The sequence below is a fragment of the Anabrus simplex genome, chromosome 7 (assembly GCF_040414725.1).
Source record: "Anabrus simplex isolate iqAnaSimp1 chromosome 7, ASM4041472v1, whole genome shotgun sequence".
NCBI lineage: Eukaryota > Metazoa > Arthropoda > Insecta > Orthoptera > Tettigoniidae > Anabrus > Anabrus simplex.
Window position 1 is genome coordinate 305,235,531 of NC_090271.1, and position 27,809 is coordinate 305,263,339.

Sequence of the window (27,809 nt, forward strand, 5' to 3'; positions counted from 1 at the left end):
TACATGTGAGTTCTGAAATGTCCATCATCCTTTATTATAATCAGTCATTCGTAACAGAAATAAATATTGTAGTGCAAATCTAGAATGACAGTGACAACATTATATCCTAGCATAGAGCGGGCACCAGCATTCTCGAATATTATTCTCCAACCTTTAATATTGTCTTAGGTAACAGGTAATGGAAAGTGGATATGTGACGGCTTCTATGGGACAACATTATGATCTGCAATGTAAAGTTAGCCATTCTCCCCATTATTATGTACTTTCTGTTTTTTATTTTTTTATTACCAAGTAAATACCCCCCCACTCTCTCTCCTCAATTCCAATCACGTGGGCTGAGTGGACCTCGAACCAGCCCTCAGGTCCAGGTAAAAATCCCTGCCCTGGCCGGGAATCGAACCCGGGGCCTCCGGGTAAGAGGCAGGCACGCTACCCCTACACCACGGGGCCGGCATACCAAGTAAATACAACTCTGGTTAAATTTTAAACATTCAGATACGTTGGTTAAATGTCATGTTTTAAATCATACAATGATATCATAGTGTACTGGATTGCTAAAAGAAATATGTACATTCTTTGAAACATGTTACATGTGTGATACACTTCAAGATTGTGATGGCTACATATTGAATTACAGTATAGTAGAGATGGCATTAGTGTTGTGACACCACACATGAATTGATGTGACCGGTTTCAGTCATTTTAGAAAGTGCAACAACAGGTCTGTCATTTGAGCAGCAATAAAACCATCTGAAATGAATGAATGCCTCTGAAGTGCAGCGACAAAGGAGGAAGGAATATGGAACTGAACCGCCAACACACCTAACCACTGCTCTCCTTCGGGATAAGTTTGAATGGGATGGATATGCATAAAGGAAGATTTGGACAGCCTTGCACAGCTGCAAGTGAAGTGTCTTCTGTCCAGATGTTAGATGCATTCACACTCGCCACAGAAATCAGTAGTACAGTGTGCAGCTAAAATAGGAGTGAGTAAGGCAAGTGTAAGCTGTATTTTGCACAGAGAAAAATGGGAAGTTTAAATTCCTCAGGGGTTACATGCATTGAAGGACGATGACCCAGATGCAAGAATTATGTTTTGTGAATGGTTCCATGCGCAGGTGGAAGATGGTTCAAATTTTGTTGGCAAGGTGGTGTGGCAGATGAGGCACAATATAAATTAAATGGCATAATTGTGTGTACTGTGCCCCACGAAATCCTTGTGTTCATGTTGAGCAAGTGGTCAATGTTCCAAGACTCAATGTCTGGTATGGGCTATCATCAAGGAGACTGATTGGACCGTTCTTTTTTATCTGTATAATAGGACGTGAAGGTTATTTCAAAACACTTTGCATGAAAAATTGGCTTATATACAGTACAAGATAACAATCTCTTCAAAAGAAAAGAAAATCCAGTTGCTTCACCATTGAAACAGTCAGGCAGTTTGTGAGTAAATTTCTTTCTTCAAGGAACTTGAAAAACCCAGATTCCACTAGACCAGTGTAATAAAATTCTTGAATCACCTCCAGATGAAATACTTCTACCACCATGCTTGCAGTATCAGATGTACCAAAATAAATTGCACAGCAGAAGCATAAATTCTGCATTATATGGTAAATTTTGATCAAATATATTGATAATGTAATTCTGTTTCTGTATTGAACAAATTCCACTTTATACCACATAAAGAACATGCAAAGGAATACCAATTACAATGGGACCATAAATTTTGTCACATTGGACAAGTTTCTGCTTTATGCACATTCTGCTTCAAGCAAAGTTTTCTGTACAATCATCATCATCATCATCATCATCATTTCACCTTATCCAACTCCTGCTGGGTCGGAGTATTTATGGCACTTCTCCATATTCCTCTTTCCTTCTACCATTCCTCTTCCACGATCTTGTCCCAGTCTAAATTTCGTCTTCTTATGCCGCTCTTCACTAATTCAATCCATCTTGTTCTAGGTCTTCCTCATGCTCTCTTGCCCTTGCACTTTGCCTCCAGCATCTGTCTTGGAATTCTATTCTCTTCCATCCTCTTTACATGTCCAAACTACCTTAGTTTATTCTTTTCAACTGTCTCATTTAGCTTTCCTATCCTAACTTCCTTCCTAACATCTTCATTTCTCACTCTGTCTTTCCTATCATACTTCTTGGGAATTTCATCTCACTAGTCTGAATTCTACTCTCTTGCCTGCTAGTCAAAGTCCAAGTCTCAGCTGCATAGGTCAGTATGGGTACATAGTACATTTTGTACATGATCTCTTTATTTTTCCTCGGTACTTCTTTGCTCCAAACAAGTTTTCTTACACTTTGGTTAAAATGCATCACTCTGTTATACCCTCCTGCTAATCTCCATGTCCACCCTAGCATTTTTGCATTAATTCACTTCCTAGGTATTTAAAAGCTGACCACAATTTCCAGACTCTGACTTCCAATTTTCACAGTGCCCTTTCCTTGCTTTTCCCCTCTTGGCGTCACCATAGTCTTGCTTTTCTCTGTACTGATTTTCATGCCATACTTCTCAGTTTTTTTGTTCAGTACATCTAGTTGTTGTTTCACTACTTTGCTGTTCTTTTCCCAGATCACAACATCATCTGCAAATAGCAGCATCTTCATCTCTTTATCTCCATAGGCTTCCTTTGTTTCCTTTACAATTTCGACCAGGACCATAATAAACAAAAGTGGTGACAGCACATTCCCCTGTCTTAGTCCAGTCTTATTCCTAAACCATTCTGTCTTTCCAAATGGGGTCAGTACTTTTCTGTGCAATATTTGAAGTTGTTATATTTTTTTGGATGGTTTCACCTACCTCAGGAGTATAGTCTCCAGAGACAATGTAGCCTCATGATCACCAATGAGGGAAGATCCTTCTTTGGACTGCTAAGATTCAAAGAAAGCAAAATTAGAAAATTAGCAGTGTTCAGCTGGTACTTCATACTGATCTTGACCTATGATATTAAAACATGCACCCTCATGAAGAGAAACTCATCAAGGCTGCAGGCATCAGAGATATAAAGTTCTTGAGATTTACTATCCACAAGAACAGGTTGGACAGATTAAGAAATGAGAAGGTGAAGCAGGAAGCTGGAAATGGGACATATCTACTAGACAGCGTCAGTACATCCATAACTATGGTGGTTCAGGCATGTGATATGAATGGATGAGAAAACCTAGGAGTGGTTTATTCTATATGCAGTAGAGCAGCAATTTACTTCATTGGCATTAATCTAAGTGGGTGGGGACCTGGGACTCTTGTAGATTGATTATTAATAAGAACATAGTTCTGTGAGTATCCTGCTATCCATTCATGCTCCCATTCTACGTTCTTATCAAAGCCACAGTTGCATCTCCATATTGGTCATCTGAACCTCACCATTCTGTATGCAAGGACTGAAGTTTCACATATAGAAGGGTAGCCTACATTAAACCTATGAAACTTTTCACTGCTGATTTGGTAGAGCTGTTACCTGATGAAGATGAGGAGGGCAAAGGGGAAGGTTTAATTTTTTAAAGTGCTCAACAGAACATGTTTGAAAACATCAGTTTAAAAATTGTTCCCTCTTCTTGTTATTCACTATTTTAGACATGTTTACTTTATCTTAATTATAAAGACTTTTTTTTTTCATATTCTGTAAGCATTCACAAGATCAGTGGTCACATGTGTGATTATAAATGTTGTTTTTGCAGGGCCCGAGAGGACCACCAGGTCTGAAGGGTGAAAAAGGGAATATAGGTATTGGTTTTGAAGGACAAAAAGGTGACAAAGGCCAAAAAGGAGAACCAGGTCCTCGTGGAATTGGTACAGCAGAGTTTGTGGATCCAGAACATCCAGATGTAATTGGCCCCAGAGGAGAACCAGGGCCTAAAGGAGACCGGGTAAGACCATGAAAATACAACAGAATCAATTGAAATGTCTAATTTCTTCTCCCCTAGGTTTGAGATTATCATCCTTTTGAGATGTTAAATTTTTCAGCATATTAAACAATTTATGCTACAAGTTTTTTGCTATTCTGTTACACACCGGGCGAGTTGGCCATGTGGTTAGGGGTGCGCAGCTATGAGCTTGCACCCGAGAGATAGTGGGTTTGAACGCCATTATTGACAGTCCTGAAAATGGTTTTCCATTGTTTCCCATTTCCACACCAGGAAAATGCTGAGGCTGTAGCTTAATTAAAGCCACAGCTGTTTCCTTTCCATTCCTAGGTCTTTCCTATCCCATCATCACCATAAGACCTATCTGTGTTGGTGTGACGTAAAACAAAATTGTAAATAAAATTTAAAAATAATTGTATGAAGGTAATCTCAAAAATAAGGTTTTATTTTTTATAAATACATAGACCTGTTTATTTCTGCAGTGATTTACCTCATTTTACAGCTTGAACATTTAGCTGTTTCTACATAATCACCATTTTGGTCGATGCATTTTTGTAGACGCTGTGACAGTTTTTGTATCCCCATGTCATACCAGCTTGCCACCATGCTGTTCAGGAAGTTGTGAGCAGCGCTTCGGGAAACCTCAGGAACCAAAGTGCAGAGATCATTCCAGGAGATCCAACGACCTTCACACATGATTTGCTCAACCTTCACGACTGTTTTGACGGAAATTGACGGTCTCCCGCTCCTTTGTTCCTTTGTCGTGAATTTCAGTCCGACCGGCTGCAAACTCTCTACACCACTTACGAACATTTTTGACATCCATGCACGACTCACCAAACACTTCCGTCAATTGGCGATGGATTTCAATCGGTTCAGTACCTTTTGCATTCAAAAACCAATTAACTGTGCGCACTTCGCACTTGGTGGTAACATCCAACGGGAGCTCCATTCTCAACGGCTGCCATGCCATGGCTGAGTGCTTCAATGCGGCGTGTGCATGTTTATATGCGAGTGCGGGAAACACTCTTCACAATATTGTGACCAACAGCCACACAAACAGAGTTCTGTAATTATTAAAAAAATAGGAGACCTTATTTTTGGGATTAGCCTCGTATACCACCATCAATCCTACCCTATCATCCACCATTCAGACAGTGAAAATTATTTGCTCTTATAGGACTCAAACCAGCTAGCCACAGTACCAGACCCTGGAGAATTTACGCCTTAATGATCATGGCTCCAGACGTGTAACAATGATGAATTCTCTTACTTTTTTGGCTAAATGATCTTTTGATTATGTCTAAGTAATATATTTTCAGTTTAAAGCTAAAGAAACTATTCTTTCAAAGGGTTAGGTTTAGCCACAAGTTGTTACATTGGTAACAATAATCCTGTTCTAACAACCTGACATCACAACACCTTGGTGATTATCAAAATAATTACAGTGTAGTTCTTGAGGCTCCACACTGTAAGTTTATAGTGTGAGCAAGCCACTTTGAAGGCAAGCCGTAAAATTTTGAAATTAGCTAATCACATCACAAGATGGCTGCCCATAGTTGTCAAGGAAAATAAACACTGTACAAGTGTTTCAACAAAGGGAATAATACATACATTTAAAAAAATCAAAATAATGTTATAATAGACAGACTAATTATAAAGATAACAAATAACTTCCATTTTTTAATAAAGATGAAAGGAGTATTTTCAGATCTAGAATTTTTGCCAGTATACTAACCACATGTTTTTATTTATGGCAGTACAGTGTACTGGCCCTATTACAGCACTGATAACAAGAAGAAAATTAGGAGGGTAAAATAAATCTCCCATTTAGATTCTGCAATGGAAAGGCAATTAATTGTTATCTTGTTTGCTGTGCAAACATAAGTAATGTATACTTACAGTATTTAACAAGAAAAATGACATGTGATGTATTTATTTCTTTTCTTTTTAAATGGATATTTACTCTAGTGAAATATGTTATTCTGTCTGTAGAATGTTCATCGAACTTGTGAAAATATTAATTTTAATAGTCTAATTTGTATAATTTTCTTCTTTAGGGAGAAAATGGTCTGCCAGGGCAGAAGGGAGATACTGGACCCATGGGAGATCATGGAATTCCTGGTGAACTGGGGATGAAAGGCGAAAAAGGACTGCCAGGAGCTCCAGGACCTCGGGTTAGTTTTCATAATCGTCTCATGTATATAATTACATATTCTTTCAACGAAATGGAACTGACTTGTATTTTAACTTTAATAGGGACGAGATGGGTTTCCTGGTCCACCAGGTCCTGTTGGACAAAAGGGTGATCGTGGAATTGATGGACTTGAAGGACTTCCGGGTCGAGAAGGCCAGAAGGGTGAGCCTGGGCTGGATGGACCTGTTGGTCCAATGGGATTAAGAGGGCCTCCCGGACCTCCAGGAGTAAGACTCTTATATCCTTGTTTTTTGTTAATTAGTATTAAAAAAACTTGCATTTTAGTTTATCTTGCAGTACCTCTGATCCTGATCTTCTTCTTCTCCTTCTTACACACCTTGGTTGCAGGTGCAAATTGTGTCACATATGTGGACTTGGTCCTGATAGTCTCCTTTTATTTTCAAGGTGTATGTTAAGTCCAAAGCATTTCACATTTTCATTGATTTCATAGGACACTTCATACATTGTTTTTGCGAAGAATTAATTTGTCCTAGAAACTTCATCCAGACCAACTTGTCATTGTGTATATTGTTGAGATATAATATATTATTAATTTTGAATGTGATCTCTAGCCACGGTGAGTATAAGTACATGTGACACTGTCAGATAAACCATATCTTAAGACTGTAGCAAAATTTTACAGGTTGAGGAAAGGACATAATGTACTGTACCATATTCATCTTCTTAATATCCCGGGCTAGTCGCGGCAGAGACGTGGTTACTGTTTGAAAAAAAATGATATGGGCAAAACTAAATTCAAGACTCGTCATGAGCAATATACTGCACCCGTCCACCTCCCGAGTCCCAGACTAGCATTTATCTCAGGGGTGTCGGTTCATTATTTAAGTCATCAAATATAAATATAGCGGCATCAATGAACACGGGAATGAATGGAGCAATTTAAAATTAAAATGGGGAAGGCTCGATTGTAAACTTGAATTTAAGGACTCCATGATAGGACTAGGAAGTGACTGTTAACTTTAAAAAGGGCATCATCTAACTACAATAAAAAGATTATGAGAACGGTTTCCTTTGAAATAATTGCCAGAAAGAGCAGTTTATTACGCCATCCGACGTACGAAACTTTGATACATTTGGCAACGATATTTAAATTCCCACACATGTTACATAAACAAATCACTTGCTATACCGCAAGTGGTATCAATATCGTGCTGGGTTGCTTCTGAAATAAAATGACATTTTGAGGTATAATTTACGGATCGATTCCATTTGAATCGGACCGTTGTTCTAGGATATAGCTTCCTTCTATCGGGAGCCCGAGCATAACCCATGTTACGGTCGGCTTCTCGATTTAACTAAGATGATGTACTCCGGCTATATACATTTTTCCGAGACCGGTACTCGGACTGGGTAATGTTTCTCGTGAATTACGAAAAATGGATTACACGGACAGTTCCTATCTTACGATGTCCAGCTGATGCCATACCACTGAATTAGCATTTATATATTATTTACACATGATTTGAAATGTGACAAAGTAGCCTCAGTAGACTACTGCCACAGATGAGATAACGAGAAGCGGTGGGAAATACCGTGGCAATGACCTCCCCTCGCATCGCGGGCGAAGTAAACAAACACACCAAGTATTACTGTAACTCGTCCCGTGCGGAAACCGTACAATAACGAGGTAACAAATGACTATAATATTTATCATTCTTATTATTCAACATAAGAGTAGAGGGATGTTGTCACCAATTAATTAATTCACTATCGTCAGAATATTCATTTAATTATCATCCTTGAAATTATTATTATTATTATTATTATTATTATTATTATTATTATTATTATTATTATTATTATTATTATTATTATTATTATTATTATTATTATTATTATTATTATTATTATTATTATTATTATTCAACGGTTCCTGGCACTGTCACGTTTGATTAATATCGTCATTATTATGCGGGACGCAAACACAGATGGTTATTAATGTTATTATTATTATTATATCCCTCTTGTGGTTATTATTATTATTATTAAATAGGTGACTCCAGATTTTATTATTATTATTCACGTCACTCAAGAGGTTATTATTATTTATGAACCGGTCACTTCCGCCAAATATATTAAGATATCGGTCGCAATTATAATTATTTCACTGATCACCCAACGGCATCATTACTGTTATTATTATGACAATTATTATTAAGCTGACCGCGATGATTTAACATCGTCCTTACATTATTAGTATTATTATCGGTTGCATATTATCATTTAGATTCCCGTTTAACATCTTTATCAACGCTCAATTAATTAAAGCGGTCCAATCCTTTATCTGCAATATTTATTATTATTATTATTATCACGACATCATGATTGACATCACTCGTCATTGGAATGATTACAATATACGATCATGTATGTGGACTCTGAACTCTCATTATCCTTAGATCCGTAGTATCTCGACGAATAGCTGTGCAGTCTATTTATTTCGTACATGCTGTCACGGGTTCGAATTCTACCCGCTACGTAACTCAGTATTTCTCTGTGACACTGCCCGTACATTTTACACTCATTTCAATATCCTAAGTGTCTCTCGTACGGAATTTATTTCCTTTTCTATCTCAATATTCCTTGATTCATTTATTTCTCACAGAATTATCAACTGACTTATTTATTCACTTCTGACATCGTACGACCTTTTATTATCTGACTGCAGATTCTTTAACATTTTCCTATCTCATTTCGATCTACGCCTTAGTTCATTCTCCACAAATAATCGTAACATCTTGAAATTATATTTACCAAAATTTGACAATCATGGTTTCGTAATATTAGTCCTACGTGTTCCGGCTAATGAATTGCAAATTTAAGACACGACATTTATTCGTAAAGAAAAATATTGGACCGTAATTTAAACCACATGTTCATTAACATGTACGGATTATTAGCACCGATCTACATTTCAATATTATTAATTGATCAAATTAAATTACCACACACTTTAATTCCGAATTAAAAACGACATACCGTCATTAAATGATTTCCGACAAACTCAACACCTGATCACTAAAAATTCCAATATCTCATGAATTATTATTATTTCCAAATTATATTTTAAAAAATTTCTTCTAAAAAAAAGTAGTTTTATTTTTATTTATTATTATTATTATTAATTTTAAAAAAATTAATTTTCGCCTGTTACACGGTAGTCCACTCTTAATATGTTTAACGCATAACCCCTTTTACAGTTTCGATTTATTCTGGCACTAACCAATCCAGATACGATTTACTTGGAATATTATTATTATTATCGCTTCTCACAAATTTAACAACTTCAGTTTGAAAATATGAACATACTAATCACAACAAAACACAACTGGTATGGCGAAGCTGGATTTTCCTTCAGTGTCATTACATAGCTCGTTAAAATGACAAAACAGAAAAACACATATCGGGTCTTATTTAACTATCATAACCAAAATCAAATATAAAGAAAATTATTGACTACAAAGAAATATGAATGCATGCATGACTTAACGTACTACACTATATATACAAATTTACATCTCCAACAAACTGAATACATAAAAGACCCGATTATTTACATTGTTATATTTGCTACTGTCCGTGCTACAAATTTAGGATGGGGTCGTTAAGCGACTCATCTTGTTACAGAAGGTAACCAAGTCTAATCAAATTATTCCCATTTTTCCCAATCACGATAACATTTCCCAAACATATTTTACATTATGTACTCATCTTAGTTTCTCGGTATTCCATTACAGCTTTGCAGATGAGAGGCTCCTTTCGGCCCCTCTCTGCATTTTACTCCTCCATTCTTGATGGCGTAGTTCCACAAAAGATTTCCTGGCACATTACCATTTTACACTAATACCTTAATTATCACAAACCTTCACCATTGACAACGTTAACACTGAACACTTTAACTTTTATACAACAAATTAATATCCTAGACCCAAAAATTTAATATTTACACTATTTTAATCTTCGTCCAATTACCGCACAATGGACCTGGACACGTACGACGAGGTGTCAAATTTTACGCCCGTCGCGATTTATGTCGTCCGACGCGATACGCCCGTTTCATGCGGCACTCTTGAAGTGTTCATGATAGCGGTTCGATATTGCAAAGTACAGGCTATTATTCCCTTAAAGTACTGTTCGTCACACAGTAGGTTATTTACGTACTCATTGTGGTACAATTTATATTACTCTCTTACAGTGCAATTAATTTACTTCACTGATATTAATAACTGACAAACACTGTCCTACGTTAACTATTTCCAGTTCATGTTGCTTGAGCGCGATCACATCTTATAAACACTGGCGGATGCTCGCGCCATTAAATGTTGAGTTACTGTACGCCCGTAGAATTCTAAGTTAGCTGCGACCGACTGTTCAGCTCCAGAGATTCATTTCAAGTGTGGTGGCGAGGATCCCTTGTCCCGTATATATGGATGAAGCTTTCCCTCGCGGATTCATTGACGTCATACCCCTTAGGGAGGGGGTGGAATTTTAATATCGGTACTTGCACTCCGAATTGGACGTTAAAATTTACATCAAATTAATCCACTCCGCTAGCATATTTGCTGGATTAAATATGAACTCCTGGTGATCACAGATTTAGGAGATACGGGTGGATTTAGCTCCTCACATTTCGCGCCTTTAGAAGCGTCCCTTACAACGTGGTCTTCGTCCAGCCAATGACATTCAAGCTGTCTGGTTTCCAAGAAATCCAGCCTTCAATTTATTTAATTTGCCAATAATTATTGATTATTTTTCCATGCGTGACATCTAATAAATTCATTACATCGATCCGTGTACTCACAATAATTTATTACTGATTACTTTTGAAGTTACGAGAATATCTCATCCATCATTCCTTAAGATGGTATCCCTGAGTCTTACATCAAATTTTTACGATTGGCCGGCAAGCGGTCACGTGATTTAAATCTCCACCTGCCCGAACCTAGGCTAGCGAATGTCCTCGCAGCCGCTGTAGCTTTCCATGACGTCACGGAATTTCCATCCTGCCAAAAATATCCCAGTGCATTACTCACGTAGCGAGTTTCCTTTGTATCACCTATCCCCTTTCTCTTTCTGACCAAGACTTATTTGTAGACTTGTATTTCCTTGTTCGCCAACTAATGAGATCCCCTGCTGTGAAGTAGCTAAATGTTGGTGTGTCGAGCTAATCCGTCAGGCTCCAGTCTGTCGTCCTTCCTTCGCTCATCTTTCGACACAGATGAAATATTTTCAACTACACTTCTGTATTTCAATAAATGTACCATATATTATTTTATCAATCAAATCATGATTGACTATGGGTCTAAGTCACTCGGGTTCAATACCAAAGGTACATGACAGGAATTCGGGTACATAGACTGCGTGAATAAGACAGAGACATGGGGGTAGAATGGATTTATTAAAGACATTAACCCATTCACTAACGACATGAAATATATATATACATTAAGCCTGTTGGCCTCATAAAACCAAAGTAAAATATGTGCCCCGCACATGTCCATGTTAAAACACAAAATTTATACACTGGGGACTCTGCCCTACAAAGAAACACACGACTTGGAACTGACTTCGGATGAATACATTTTTAATTTAACTCGACGCAAGATTCCCTTCAATGTCATGATTCCCTTATGGGATGCGCTTCGGAAAGTGTCTATACATGACCGCGGTAAATAGTTAAACACACTAGTAACCGATCCAAACTATAGATATGTACATATCAATAACAAAATCAATTCAATGCAACACTAGCCCTGAGCTGCAACTTATGATTACACAGATTCTAAATATGTGGCCGACCACATAGCAATTGGATGACATGAATGCCAGCGACCATCTATTTAGCAAACGAGCTAATAAAACACACAAAATAATCTAATGCAATGCTGGTCATGCCGACACCTAACACAAAGGAAATAAAACAAACAAACACAAACAAATCAAACCAGTCGTCACCATCTCATACAAATCATGGATCAAACCAGATAAGAATGATAACATTTGTAAATAAAGTAGGAGTATAGAACCTGAAAATAACAACATGAAATATGCATAAATGCTCCACATGTGGTCAGCGGGATCCTCCTCAGCAGGCAGGTACATGGGTTATGTCCATAAGTCAGACGCAAGGGCAATCCCTTAAGAATCACTTTCACTGTCGCAAACAGCTGTTACCTGTAACTTCCTAACTTGTCGGGAGAGAATGCGAATAACGGTCCACCTAGCACTCTATGAAAACACGGCCTTGGGGCGGTACACTTTACTTCTCAAGAAAAGGGTTGGTCTCTACCTGCTAACTCTCGTTCGGAGACAAGGATAAATTCACAACATTCGCAGCACTATTACTGCTTCTTACTTATAATGACCTGCGATCTCAATTCGCAGATTTAAAATAAAGGCACATCAATACTGGCATCAGCCTCTCTCGTATGAATACACACATCACATACTGTAAATCCTGAGACCATACTCGGCCCTTTCATTTTGCAGTACACGGGTTCTCGCCCTCCTTATGTCATGACTACGGCAATTCCAGCCTCCTTCACATGTCTCACTCTATCAACCCCTGAATTATTCATCAATATACTCGTGATTCCACTCGGCTCACATAACCAGCCCCAGGTTAACATTGATCTATAACGTGCACTTCCGGCGTCTTACATGGCCGGTCAGTTGTTCGATAAGAACCGTTAATCGTCCTTCCCTAGTGTAGTAATGACTCTATCTAACAACGTTGAATTTCTGCGATTCTGCTTTCTGACCACATCTGAAATTCCCATGCATGAATTAAAAAAAATATATGATAAAACTACAACTGTAATCTGATCTCCCATACATCATCAGCGGCGTATAGCCTCTGTAAATGACGATCAGAGCTTGCATACTGACCACATAACGGAGTACACTGAAAAACACAAAACAACACTCCTATAACTACACTGGCATACCCTCAAACCCATCTAAACTTAAAAAAAAGGATAAAAGGAAAATAAAAGCATGCATCAGCCCAGGACGTAATTACTGTAAACTGAAGTGGAAAACCACTGTGCCCTCTGGCTGACAATTAACTTTAAATTATTTATACACATCTGATCTAAACTAGCGTGCAACTATTACCCAGGCATGCTAAAAAATGACAAAGAGCTTATCTTGCGCTGGCTTCATCACCCATGACGCTTACATGGCCACTAGCGTCATCGCAAACTTAGGCCATTTAAAGTTAAGAACTTCATTTTGGTCCGTATTGAATTTAGTTTTACACTATAAATTGAGGATAGTTATGTCCACCTTTTCAATACAAAAACAATGTGAGGTCATTAGCACATCACATATTTATTACCTTTCAAACATTGGGACCGGTTTCGGCATTATTTGTATGCCATCATCAGCCATAGGAAACTTAGTGACAAGGCCTAAGTACAATATTAACATAACTTACAACATACATATATATATATATATAAAAATGAACATATTCTTACAATGACTATTAAAATTTTTTGGTGTACACCATAAAACCTTAGATTAAAATTGGTAGCATATTTTATGCGACATATTATGACTTTATACAATTATTTGACTAAAGTTAAAGCTTTTTGTCAGTTTTTCTAAATATTACAAAGTGTTAAAAGAGCATCCAGATAACAATTTTCAATCTTTAAAAACTTTTATAACTACTAGGCGTTAAAGATAATAGTGCATTTGTTTGGTCGATAGTACTAAATTGACATGCATTAAAATGAAATCGCCTACTGTCAGATGGGAAACAGTGACCTATTTGTACTAGGTATGGAGATAAGTTACATTATAAGTCTGTAGTAATTCTATAACTTGCGTTAATATAGTTTGGTTATTTAATAACAAGTCGAATAAAATGATAAATTCGGCTGATATTTTAAACTTTAAAAAACATTAATTGTCCATTGTAGAGGTCCCTTTTTCAGTGAAGATATATAGTGAGCAAAGCAGTTCCTCTTAGAATCGATTGCAGGTTCACTCTATTTTAGGTGGATTTTGGATTGAATAAATTTCTTATTTCGTAATGTAATGTCGTTGAGCAATGTTCGTATATTAACGCAAGTTATAGAATTACTACAGACTTATAATGTAACTTATCTCCATACCTAGTACAAATAGGTCACTGTTTCCCATCTGACAGCAGGCGATTTCATTTTAATGCATGTCAATTTAGTACTATCGACCAAACAAATGCACTATTATCTTTAACGCCTAGTAGTTATAAAAGTTTTTAAAGATTGAAAATTGTTATCTGGATGCTCTTTTAACACTTTGTGATATTTAGAAAAACTGACAAAAAGCTTTAACTTTAGTCAAATAATTGTATAAAGTCATAATATGTCGCATAAAATATGCTACCAATTTTAATCTAAGGTTTTATGGTGTACACCAAAAAATTTTAATAGTCATTGTAAGAATATGTTCATTTTTATATATATATATATGTATGTTGTAAGTTATGTTAATATTGTACTTAGGCCTTGTCACTAAGTTTCCTATGGCTGATGATGGCATACAAATAATGCCGAAACCGGTCCCAATGTTTGAAAGGTAATAAATATGTGATGTGCTAATGACCTCACATTGTTTTTGTATTGAAAAGGTGGACATAACTATCCTCAATTTATAGTGTAAACTTAGGCCATGGTCATCTCAGTCTTCAGGATGTGGGAAGTCAGTCCATCGATGCTCACCGCGGGCTCCATAACGTTGATTGATGTTGCTCCTGTAATAGTTGAATTAGGCACCGTATTCTTCGCCGCTAGTCACACACGTGTGTAAGATCACGCCCTTAATGTTTCGCCGTTAATTGACTACGACCCGCAAGCGAGAAATTAGTTCGTCCCACTCACCATTAATTTAAGGGCAATTCGGCCCGGACGTGAAGAGTCCTTGGCGCGGCAACGCAACACACGATTACGAGAGTTACCCGATCGTGCCCACGAATTGTTATTATTGCATATATACGGATCACTCCCGGATTGAATTAAACTACTGCACATACATTGTGCCACAGTTGATCACAGTTATTAATTGTATTAACTCGAACCCGTATCACTGGCTCAGTTCTCAAACATCAGAACAAAGCGTCCTCTGGTAAATATAGCCTCAGCGTGCAAGCGACCTTCCAGCACGAAATTCAGACGGAGAATGAGGTGACGCTCCCTTGTTACTAGCAGTTATAAAGACTCTTCAAGTTTTTCAAATAACGGAACTCCCTTCTGAAGAATAGAAATTCTGTTGAGCGGCGGTTTAGTTTAAATGAGAAGCCGCTGATAAGTGCGAAAGAACATCTATGCCTTAGGTAGGCACCAAATATATTCTCAGGCATCAGAAAAATTACACTTATCTATCTGGACACATCAGAACTGTGGAATATCGGCGCAATGACAGATTATTATCATAAATGAAAACTGGTTCAAAGATGCAGTTAGGTGGTTGGTTATTCTGCCATCGCGGTTCGGCCGTTCGCAGAGTCCTTCTACTAGCTCGTGATTGGCGGATTTTGAAACTGGCTTGACAAAGAGTACTGCGGCGGCTTCCAGCAACCACGTTCAAATTTAAACAAAATTCGTTGTCTGAAGCCATCCACGCGCCGCTCCCCTTAATGCTAGCGTGGTCAGGTATCTAACCGTCTTCCAAACAGACTCCCACACAAAGCCATGTTGCGCAATAAGTCCACAGTGCCTTATCATGATTAAAATTTTCCAATGAAGCATAAGATGATATGGTTCAGTACTGAGAAATTCATTTCTTGATTTGGCGTTATCTGTTGGCCTCATCCTCAAACAACATTACAGTGGCATCAGCAGTGTTGTCAGTGCACTAGAATGTCTCTAAAATGTCCATCAATACAGGTTTGAACACTAAGAAATTCAATCATAATATCTGTCGAACAATGTTCAGTTTTCAAACTAGAGATTACAGGTTATCAAGAAGAAAAAGTTGTTATATTGTGTAACTACTATCAAAATATAAAATAAACAAGTGACAGTCACACATATGGCCACCAAGAAGCTAAGCAATGGTTTGTTCATTCAGGTGCTGTTCAGCCTTTGATACATCTATTAACAAACTATGCACAATCATTTTATTTCTGCAACTCACTCAGTCAACCCTAAATTCAGAGACTATGCTCACCTTCATTCTCTGTGTTTACACTGGCTACATTGTCCCCAAGTAGTTTGTAATTTCACCACAACATTGTGTCTTATCATGCCAAGGATCAGGAGTACGTATGGATGAGAGACCAAATTGCAATGATTGCCATTGTTGAAAATATCCTTTCAGTAGATGCATTCAACGGAATTGTAATTAACACTGTTACAGGGATACCCGTGGAGCAGAAAGAGGTTAAAGAAGGTGCCGGGGTGAATGGGTCTAACTACAATGTCAAGAATTGAATTTAAAACTTAAACTGAAGGTTATATTTTCAAAAACTTCAAAATTAACAATTTTTTCATGATAATATTCCAGGTACAAGTAGCAATCATTAAACAAGATTGGGAAAATCCAAGATTCAGAATTTTAACTCTTTGGGCTTTAAGCCCCTAGCATTATATTTCCTGAGCTACAAGCTCAAATTTTTAAAAAAGCACAAATTTGTACAAGGGCAGAAATCCCCTAATTCAAAGAGCACTTGCTCCCAAAATTACAACATCTAGCCTTCAAGAGGCATTCATTAATCTTACAAAAACTTTGAAAAAGAGCTAACAGGCTCTCAGTTTTCCAAGCCTACTCAAGGCAACATCAACTTACAATTTCTGGCCTCTCAGGGCACAACTTACAATTGGAAAATGATTATATAGGGGTATTTAATACCCAACCTACTGGGCCTTCATGGAACGAGAATAATGGTTAAATAAATGGCCCAAACACAAAATGAATGGAGGCAAATATTTGCACTCCTAGATATGAACACTTAAAACCTAAAGGGCACTAGGCCGATGAAACAGGGGATATTCCCGAACTATGGAGGTGACTCGTATAAGGATAAATTAATGCATTACGGAAAGGAAGAAAAACAGTTACAAAACGTAGTCACCTCAAATCAGGATGAAGGGGAGCTTGAGAGGGTACATCACTCTCTATCCCCGATTTGCAGTTAAAGATTTTATGAGGTTTTTACATTAGCTTGCAGAAAGTTACATTTTTAGAAAAGAAGGTTACATAGTTAACGATTTGGATCTTTCCCTCGGGTTAAACCGCGGAGTTAGCAAGAAAGAAAGATGTTAGGTGGCCATTACCTTGTTGATGTACTTGTGACCGATGAAAGAGGCCGCCCGCCTCGTGCTTTGACACACACACTCAGTAAGATGACGCTCAATTGGCCAAGAGACGTGAAAAGCCGCAGTTTATAAACCCTCAGGGAAGGTTCGAGATCATTCATGAATAATCAAGACATACCCACAGAATTTTATTGGTAGATTTCAAAAGTAACAGTCAGAATTGGAGAAGAAGCCTGTGATAGGTGGAAAATTAATTACAAAAATTAGTGATTGGTTGGACTCATAACTGGCGGAAAGAAAAGGTAAATATTGCCAACCCAAAAATAAATGAACATCAATCAGTAAAAAAAAAAAACTTATGAATACAAAACTTCTTTAAATCAAAAGTTCTTTAACTTCGCACCAGGGTGCATCATCATAGTTTTTGTAGTGTCATCTGTGGGAAAATGTCCAAACTTCTTGATGAATGGCAACCAAAACACTAATAAATTCAGTCAGTGCAGGCAACTGCACAATAACAAAATTACTCGATATTTTAGTGGTGACATCCTCTGATTAAATTTCTAAGTAGGTGTAGTTTCAGTTTCACTGTTTTACCAATAGAGGAGTTCTTTAGGCGCTGAATTTGAATGCGCGGCGTTGAGGTGTACCTCCCAGTACAAACACACTCTTAAGTACCATCAAAATATTCTTCGGTTTTTTCTGGATCACTTAAATTTTCGTGGAACAGGCTTTGGCAGCCAGCACAATTCTTATCCTCACCGCTAGATGGAGGCTCCATTCATTCAATTCCTAACCTGGTCGAGTGACTGGAAACAGGCTGTGGATTTTCTTTCTTTTTGTTTTCTTACTTAAACATGTAATATATACCCACCTCTATTTCAACAACTTCTGAACTCTAAACTTAGTGTCTCCACTAACTTTCAAAACTTGCTGAACTGAGGTGAGTTTTCTAGAGTTATACATTTCATCAATGTAAAAACATTAGAATCACTAAAATCAAACCATTTTCATAGATAGTTTACACAAATGTCATAGACATGTTTAAAATCATTTTCACAGACCTTAAGCCAACGGCCATAGCCTTGTCGAAACACCGGATCCCGTGAGAACTCCGAAGTTAAGCAACATTGGGTGTGGTCAGGAGTTGGATGGGTTGCCACACGCTATTGGTTCGAGGTAAGGGAATGGAGGAGCGGAAAGGAACTGGCCGCCCTACCGCACGTAAACTCCAGCTCAGGAACACCTCTGCGGAGGTTCGGACCTGCCTTCGGGCAGAATAACCCTTACCTACCTACAGACCTTAACTTCTCCAGTAAACAGATCATTCAATTTATTGAATGTGTAAGTCACTTTGTTACCAAAAAATTATTTCTCTGTTCTTCACATACTCTACATCCACACTAGTACCACTAGTACACAGCCAGAGGTGCTGTTCTCAACTGTAATGACAGAATATTTTGTAGTCTATCATAACCGCGTTCTTTCTTGATTCTGTACTATTGTCTGAACTGCGATATTTAAGAAAGAACGGAACAGCTGATGCACCATACACAGAACAAAATGAAAAAAAAAGAGTAATGTATATCTGGCAACACTCCATGTATTGGAAGTTCATTCTCCCTTTAAATTGTGTATAACATATATGGGTCAGGCCTTCCATGGCAGGAATGGCAAACCTTTTACCAACTAGCGTGTCAATTAAGGTCTTGTTTATTACTTTTTACTGTCAAGTCTGCCACCAGTTATTTTCCTTTAAAATCATCATGAAGCCCATTATTTGGCTTTATTTCGGTATTAGATTGCATTACATATAAAGCCATTCAACTGTATGTTTCATGATTTTATTTTGCAAACATCACTGACAATTATATTTTAAAAACAGGTAAATTTTAAGCATAAGGTGTATTTTTGGTTTAACCTAATAAAACTGGAAAAAATATGGCCATAGAATTAATTGTGACATACTTCTTTATTAATGCATAATGCTACCTATTTGTTACATGTTAAAAGCATTGAAATATGTTACTATAGTCTGCGCACCTTTTAGCGATATTACTTTGTACGATGGTGAGGAGTAAGGAGGGAGCTCTACTGGTCCCGGTTATACTGCCAACTGAATGGAAATGAAATCTGAATTGAATCGATAATATGATCGATAGATATAAATGTTCTAAACATTTATTATCTTATGCCAACAACTGTGTCACACATACATTATTTAACAGTATCAAATCTTCTTCCTAGCATGAATTCTATAGTTTGGCTTTGTTGTGTAAACGACAACAGTACTAGTACGTAAATTGTATGCCAGATGTCGCACAGCGATGCATAAGCGATTCATACTTTGTGTTTCAAAGGTTGACAATACGAATCTCGAAGATAACCGAGTTCGATCGATTCAGCACTAGGGTGTGCATGTATCACTAAAAGGTGTGCGTACTATATGTTGTGCAGTGTGCCACATAACTCGTGTTCGCGTGTCATAGGTTTGCCATCCCTGATCTATGGAACCGGATATTTGATGATCACTCCTGAAATTACTACCTCATTACATTTTTTTCTCTTCCACTTTTTTTGGGGGTTTGTATTTGACTGCCCAGATCGTTTAAGACTCAGAGTTCCATAGCTCAGACAGTACCAGTACACTGTATTAATTCGATATGATCCAAGATCATGTCCAATTTCTATTTTAACAGGCATATAAAGTCTGTAGCCCTTTCTGTGTTACTCTGCAGCTGTTGACTGTGACCCCACCATCCCCTCAATTAAAAAAAAAAAGAGATGATAATCATTGCAATGTTTTAGGGTGGTAAGGGCCGACCTGGTCCTCCTGGCCCTCCTGGGCCAAGAGGTTTCACAGGTCCTCCTGGACCAAAAGGACTGGATGGATTCCCTGGAGCTCCTGGAGAACGAGGTCCAATAGGACCAAAAGGAGGGCCTGGAACACCTGGAGCTTCAGGACCAGAAGGCTTTCCAGGTCAAAAGGGTGCCAAAGGAGAACCAGGCCTATCAGGTATAGCTCTCAGGAATATACATAAATTTGAACATCATAATTTATATTTAGTTATACTGATAGTTCTTGAATATTTATTTCAGGTTTTCCTGGTGAGATGGGTCCAAGGGGCTTTACTGGACCTCAAGGTCCTCCTGGGGCTCGTGGATTTCCTGGGGAGAAAGGTTTATCGATTGTGGTAAGTTTTCAGTTAAAATATAACTATTGCTACATAAGAAAGCAGTTTCCTTAAAATGTAATTTTTCAATACTGTATCATCACTAAACCAAACGTAACATTGTTGTTTTCCATAAATAATTAAACAAAGCCATTTTAAAACATTTGCCATCCTGTGCTATAACTCAACGACAAGACAACTACTTGCAAGAGATATACGGTCATGAAACTGGTATAAAATAATTTATGACTCAGTGACTATCACAATACCTAACAGAGCACATCTACCACAACACACATGAAGGAGCGGGTGAGGAAATGGCAACGTACATGGATGTGCGGCTGAAAAATGTGCTGTTATTGAATTTCTTAGAGCAGAGGGTTATGCCTCCACGGATATTCATGGAAGGATGAGTGTTGTCTACGGCAGTGCATGTGTGGATGCGAGTACCATCAGATGGTGGGCAAAGATTCTTACATGCATTGCATGTAAGCTTTGGGAAAGCATTCTTTCTGATTACTGTATATTAGACATGTTTGCAAAATTAATGACTGGTTCAATAGAAGGCAATTCAGCTTTAGGAAAGGTTATTCCACTGAAGCTCAACTTGTAGGATTCCAGCAAGATATAGCAGATATCTTGGATTCAGGAGGTCAAATGGACTGTACTGTGATTGACCTATCTAAGGCATTTGATAGGGTAGATCATGGGAGACTACTGGAAAGAATGAGTGCAATTGGACTAGACAAAAAAGTGACTGAATGGGTGGCTATATTTCTAAAAAATAGATCTCAGAATTAGACTTGGCGAAGCTTTATCTGACCCTGTAATAATTAAGAGGGGAATTCCTCAAGGTAGTATTTTTGGACGTTTCTTAAATATATAAATGATATGAGTAAAGAAGTATACTCAGAGATAAGGCTTTTTGCGGATGATGTTATCAAATCAAATCAAAATCTCTTTATTTGCAAATGAGGTGTCTACCTCGGTGGCAAATGGTACACTAAAATACATTGTTGTCAAGCACTAAATTTTGAATTAACAGGAGACGAAGAAAATTTTCCTAGAATACAATATTATACAATTTACGTTAATAATTTTTTCTATTAAACACACACATCATCCTTAATAAATTTATATTGTTTACAAAATTCTACTTATAATATCTTACAAACATAGTCAACTCATATACAATACGGTATGTGAAATTACTTCTAATAATACTATACAACTGGTATAAGATTAAAATTAACATTGAATTTATTTACATATTTATATTTTACCCATTTTGGAACCTAAGTAGCATAACGACCTGCTGCGTCTTAACCAGAGCCCCTTTTGCCACCACTTTTCAGAGTTCCTGAAGGGCCTTCACAGCTACCGTAGCGGTCCCAGGGCCCTCGAAGTCCCCACTGTACTTCACCCCTACAGGCAGTCCCCTACTTGGGCTGTCCAAACTCCTTAGACCAGGGGATGGAATTAATTTAATCACACACATTTATTATTTACAATATCCTGCACTGGTCGAATGCCCTCTAACATTTAATTTATTATCTCTGTTGTTGTTTATTCTCTTCTTGAATATCTGTACAGATTTTGGAAAAGGATCAAACACTACCCCTGGTAAACTGTTCCACTCCTTCACGCCCTTCCCAATGAAAGAAAATTTACCCCAATCGCTTCTGCTAAAATTCCTTCTAATTTTGTACTTGTGGTCAGTTCTACCAATATAATTATTTTCCAACCGAAGCCTCTGTATAGAGTAATAAATAAGTTACAAGATTGTGAGAAATTGCAAAATGACCTCAATAATGTTGTGAGATGGATAGTAGGCAATGGTATGATGATAAACAAGGTTGAAAGGCAGGTTGTGAGTTTCACAAATAGGAAAAGTCCTCTCAGTTTTAATTACTTCATTGATGGGGTGAAAGTTCCTTTTGAGGATCATTGTAAGTACCTCGGTGTTAATACTGTATAAGGAAAGATCTTCATTGGGGTAATCACATAAATGGGATTGTAAATAAAGGGTACAGATCTCTGAACATGGTTATGGGGGTGTTTAGGGGTTGTGGTAAGGATCTAAAGAAAAGCATCTCGATTTGTTCTGGGTGATTTCCAACAAAAGAATAGCGTTGCAGAGTTTGGGCTGGAAAGACTTAGGAGAAAGGAGACGAACTACTCGAATAAGTGGTACGTTAAGATTTGTCAGTGGTGAGATGGCATCCATGCACTGGTAACAAACTGCATGTTGAAAATAATCTATATTGTATAGTCAATTTGGCATGATACTCCTCCACTTTTTTAAGTTATCAAGTGTTCATCCCATTGTAGGTCCCAAGGCTGTATGCGAAAGGAGGAGGGTTAGTGCCAGGCAGGCAGTTGGCCATAAAAGTCCTAGCTACATCAGACATATGGATAAGATTAAGATAAATACATACATGCATACATACATACATACACACATACATACATACATACATACATACATACATACATACATACACACATACATACATACATACATACATACATACATACATACACACATACATACATACATACATACATACATACATACATACATACATACATACATACATACATACATACATACATACATACATACATCATCATTATAGACCATTATGCCTTTCAGCATTCAGTCTGATAGCCTCTGAATTTACTAAACATCACCACAATTCTCTATTTGCAACTAGTGCTGTGGCCTCATTTAGTTCTATACCTCTTATTATATCTTTAAATCGTTAGAAACTGAGTCTAACCATTGTCGTCTTGGTCTCCCTCAACTTCTCTTACCCTTCATAACAGAGTCCATTATTCTTCTAGGTAGCCTATCCTCTTCCATTCGCCTCACATGTCCCCACCACCAAAACCGGTTTATGCGTACAGCTTCATCCATCATGTTCATTCCTAACTTAGCCTTTATCTCCTTATTCCAAGTACCAAAAATTAGGAACAAAGACAAACACAATAAAGAGAGAAGGATCCCACTGGGATCCTGTAATTGCCCAGCTTTTTTCTTATCCTATACTTCCCATGTGAAGACTGAAAATCTCTTAAGATGGTTCCTCAATGATTGTTGATGCCTGCCCTCCCGATAAGGCTGGGAAGCAGAAATGAGCTCACTGGGGGCTGAGAAAAGATGGATGCCTATTCAAAGATGACAATGTATGAAGATTTTGTATTTTCATGTATGTCTTGTCTCCTCTTTCTTTTGCTCCCTGTTCCCATACTGACCTGCCATAGCAGGTCTTGAACAGGTAGAGCAATTCATCTACCTTGGTAGTGTTCTAACTACACACTGCAAATCAGAAAAGGATGTGGGAAATAGAATGTGCTCTGGCCATGCATCTTACGGCTGCCTCTCCCACTGAGTATTCTTGAATAAGAATCTCAAAATATATACCAAAGTAATGGTGTACCGAGTTGTAGTCATAACAACATTACCATATGTATGTGAAACTTGGACGCTTTACTGTCATGGCATAAAGAAACTGGAACGCTTCCATCAGCAGAAACTTAGATTCATCATGATCATCAAATGGGATGACTACATAAGCAGTGTGGGAGTTCTTGACAAGGCACATATGAACAGCATAGAAGCCTTCATCATCACTCATCGGCTAAGATGGATTGGTCTTATCCAGCGTATGAATGAGAGAAGACTGCATAAACAACTTCTCTACAATGAGATTGAGCATATATTAGAGAGGCATGATTTTTTCCCATTAACAATAAATGTGACAAAAAGATTTTGAAGCGAATTTGAAATATCTTAACAAATCATATGATTTTCTTCAAGAAATTAGTGATTTTGTTTTTGCAAATTAAAGCAACATGGCCAGGTTAAAGCAAAATTTACTTATTTTGCAATAAGTGCAAAAATGCAGCAAAATTCATGGAAAATAACAATCTTTCTAATGATTGTATTCCAATATCACGTGTGTGAAGGGAAACAGAGAGAGAATAAGGATTTCTCATTTTGACAGAAGTTTCTCTTCGTATTAATATTCTATAAAATCCCTTAATGGTATGGTCATGAGGGGTGAAAGGGTAATTTGTTATGTAATCTTGATTAGGGCTCTATGATAGTTCTAATCAAGATGACTAATAATGAATGATTATCAATATTGCTTCCTTTATATATCTTTCACATAAATAATTCACAAATCTCATGAATTCAACTTTTTATGAATAATTTTAGGGAAGTATTAAAGCAAAATTAAAGCAATGGGATGAGCCTTATTTCGCAAAATTATGCGAAAAAATTGTTTCCTTTTCACGAAGTCGAACATAAATGAATGTAAAAAAATCATGCCTCTAGTCATGGCAAAAGGCCTCAAGGGGCTCCTTTGAAATGTTATAAAGACCGGCTTAAGAAGACTATGAATAGCACCAACATAAATGCTAACACCTGGGCAACAACTGCACAAAACCCATTTTTCCTTGGCACAAAGCTATTGCAGAAGGTGTCTCATTGTTTGAGCAGGCACGTTGCAGACAAGAAATTGAAACCCATGAAAAGCGGAAACTCTGTCAGATCCAACCGTGTCCTACACCCACCTTTAGATGTGACCTGTGTGGCCACATATTTCATGCGAAAATTGTCTTGATCAGTTATCAGCGACACCTCTACAGAGCCAACAGACTTTAAGAAGAATTGCAGGAGAAAAACGTATTCTCAGAAACAAGTAGCAGCCGATGATGATCATATGTTCCTTTTCTTGTTCCTATGTCTCCATATATGTCTTGATTTAACACTTGTTTGTTCCTTTCCAATACTTAAACTGAGTAGGAAGTTTCCTTTAATGATCATTATGATAAAAAACATTCTTTCAATTTTTTGTGCACAGCTTGAAGATTTTTTAATGGATTTTCCATTTAATGTTAATAGGGACCAAAAGGCATGGATGGTGCTCCAGGTCGAGATGGGGAGAAAGGTCAAAAAGGAGAGAGAGGTTACGATGGACCTCGAGGATTCCCGGGTGATTCTCTGAAAGGAATACCTGGTCCTCAGGGACCAGAGGGTCGTCCAGGTGACACAGGAAAGGATGGAAGACCAGGATCACCTGGGCTCCCAGGTAATTTATATTTTATGTTCACTAAATAGAATGAATGTAATTATACAGTCAAATTAGGTTGTGATTTATCTTCTTTTCACAATTATATACTGTATTGATATAGAATCCAATAGTTTTCTGTTAAAATGTAATCTTTATATGGTCTTTGCTTCCTATATCTTTCCATTTGTATGCTTACTTAAAGGATTCCAAACAATTTAAATCAACTCAATTACCCCTTACTGTATAAATAATGTTTTCTCTGAGGAAACTTCCTTTTTTTTATAATTTCCTCCATTGGGGAAATGAAAAAATATTTTCAACAGTCCCGTGTAGAAATTTCACTGCATTGGAATCAGTTTTTGGGTTGTTAGGCCATGTGCATCTATTGCCATGAAAGTCTTAAATGGCATAGTTCAAGGTTGGTTTCTTCTTTAGACAAGATAGAAATGATGTAGACCTACAATGTACTGCAATTTATCTCTTCCAGCCATAATGTCTTTTGGTTTAGTACTATCCTCAGTGCTGTAAACAGCTCTGTAACAGTAAAAAGTAAAATTTAGATGGTTGAGATTTATGAGTTTTTGTTAATGGGGATTTGTTTTCTAATTTAACAATCACACACTTTTTTCTTTTTTGCTTGTGGTTTTACATCACAGTAACACATTGAAGGTTTTTGGTAATGAAAGGATAGAAAAGGGCTAGGATTGAGAAAGTAGCAGCTGTGGCCTTAATTAAGATGCAGCCCCAGCATTTGTTTGATTTGAAAATGGGAAACCACAGAAAACCATCTTGAGGGATTCAAACCCACCATTTTCCGAATGCAATCTCACAGTTACACAACCCTAAAAGCGTGGCCAGCTTGCTCGGTCACACCCATGTTAAGAAGGACTCATCTGCACTACATGCTAGTTATCAATGAGGGAAATTATTCTATTTTTAAGGTACTCCTGGTGAGAAGGGTGAAATTGGAGGACGGTGCCGAGACTGTACTCCTGGATCCCGAGGAGAGAAGGGAGACAGAGGTTTGGATGGTGTCCCAGGTACTCAAGGACCACGAGGACCTCCAGGAGAGAGAGGAGAATTTGGAGAACCTGGAGCTGATGGACTGCCAGGTCAACCAGGACCACCTGGCATCCCAGTAAGTAAATTCAGATTTTTTTTTTTCTTTAGGCCTCTGTGATATTTCTAGTTATGCAACTAATAATATTCATCAAAAATCCATTAATTCTATGCAATAACATTTTGAAAATAATTTGCAATTAAGTAAAATACATCCTCAGATTTATGAAGCACCTCATTATCTAACCATTCTAACTATCAACATTTAGTGGAGCATCTGAAAAATTATTCATTCCATAATGAAATATACCCAGCTGTTTGGCAAACTTTCTTCAAAATAGCAATGTGTTTTCTTCCTATTTATCTTCTTTCCACACTGACCTATCATTTTTTTTTTTTTTTCGAGGGTGTGTGGAAAATCTTTCATAAGACGCTTGTGAGGGTCCACACTCAACAAGTGTGTGGAGATTCTTACCCACTAAAAACCACACTCCCTTTTCCCACAACGTTTATCTCCGCCCCGGAAACCGCTCTCGCATTACTTCAGAGCGGATGTCGTGCTTAATGCATCTTGTGCTTCGTCTTCCTTCTTCTGCTTTACTGTCTGTCGTAATCGTCCAGGTCCTTCTTCTTCTGACGCAGAATATTTTCTACGTAGATTGCCACCTGATCCCAAGATTCTTGACTTCGTAGCATTACTGACACAATCCCTTCTGGCGTCAATTCTCCGTGCATAACTTCTAAGCATCTTCTTTGTGGCAGCCAATGAACACACACAAAGAAAGTATGTATTACGTCATTGATATCACCGCAGTGTATGCACAGTGGACTAGTTGCTACCCCTAGCCTATGAAGAAATTTTCGGAAGTATCCATGACCTGTCAAGAACTGTGTGAGATAGTAGTTCACTTCACCATGATTTCGGGCAATCCATACGCCCAGAGAAGGTATCAGTCTTTTCGTCCATTTCCCTCTAGAATCATCTTCCCATCTTGTTTGCCATCGTTGCATTCTGCGACTAAGAGCCAAAGCCTTTGCCCTTTTCCTTCCTAGCTCTTCTTGTGTGAACCAAATTTCTTGTTTTTCGAAGGCCAACAAGTCAATAGGAGCTTACTACTAGAATCGCAGGTTCTGATACTGTGCGATATGCGCA

At 37.7% G+C, this 27,809-nt stretch overlaps 1 protein-coding gene across 1 annotated transcript in view; it reads left to right on the forward strand.

Moving 5' to 3' along the window:
• The window catches only part of Col4a1 (Collagen type IV alpha 1), a 271,083-nt gene that overhangs the window by 135,156 nt on the left and 108,118 nt on the right, over positions 1-27,809 (forward strand). Inside the window, exons 7-13 of the mRNA XM_067151762.2 lie at positions 3,691-3,879; positions 5,937-6,053; positions 6,136-6,300; positions 20,149-20,356; positions 20,440-20,534; positions 25,429-25,615; positions 26,539-26,735. Coding sequence (XP_067007863.2) covers positions 3,691-3,879; positions 5,937-6,053; positions 6,136-6,300; positions 20,149-20,356; positions 20,440-20,534; positions 25,429-25,615; positions 26,539-26,735 — 1,158 coding nt within the window. The remainder of the gene's footprint in view (positions 1-3,690; positions 3,880-5,936; positions 6,054-6,135; positions 6,301-20,148; positions 20,357-20,439; positions 20,535-25,428; positions 25,616-26,538; positions 26,736-27,809) is intronic.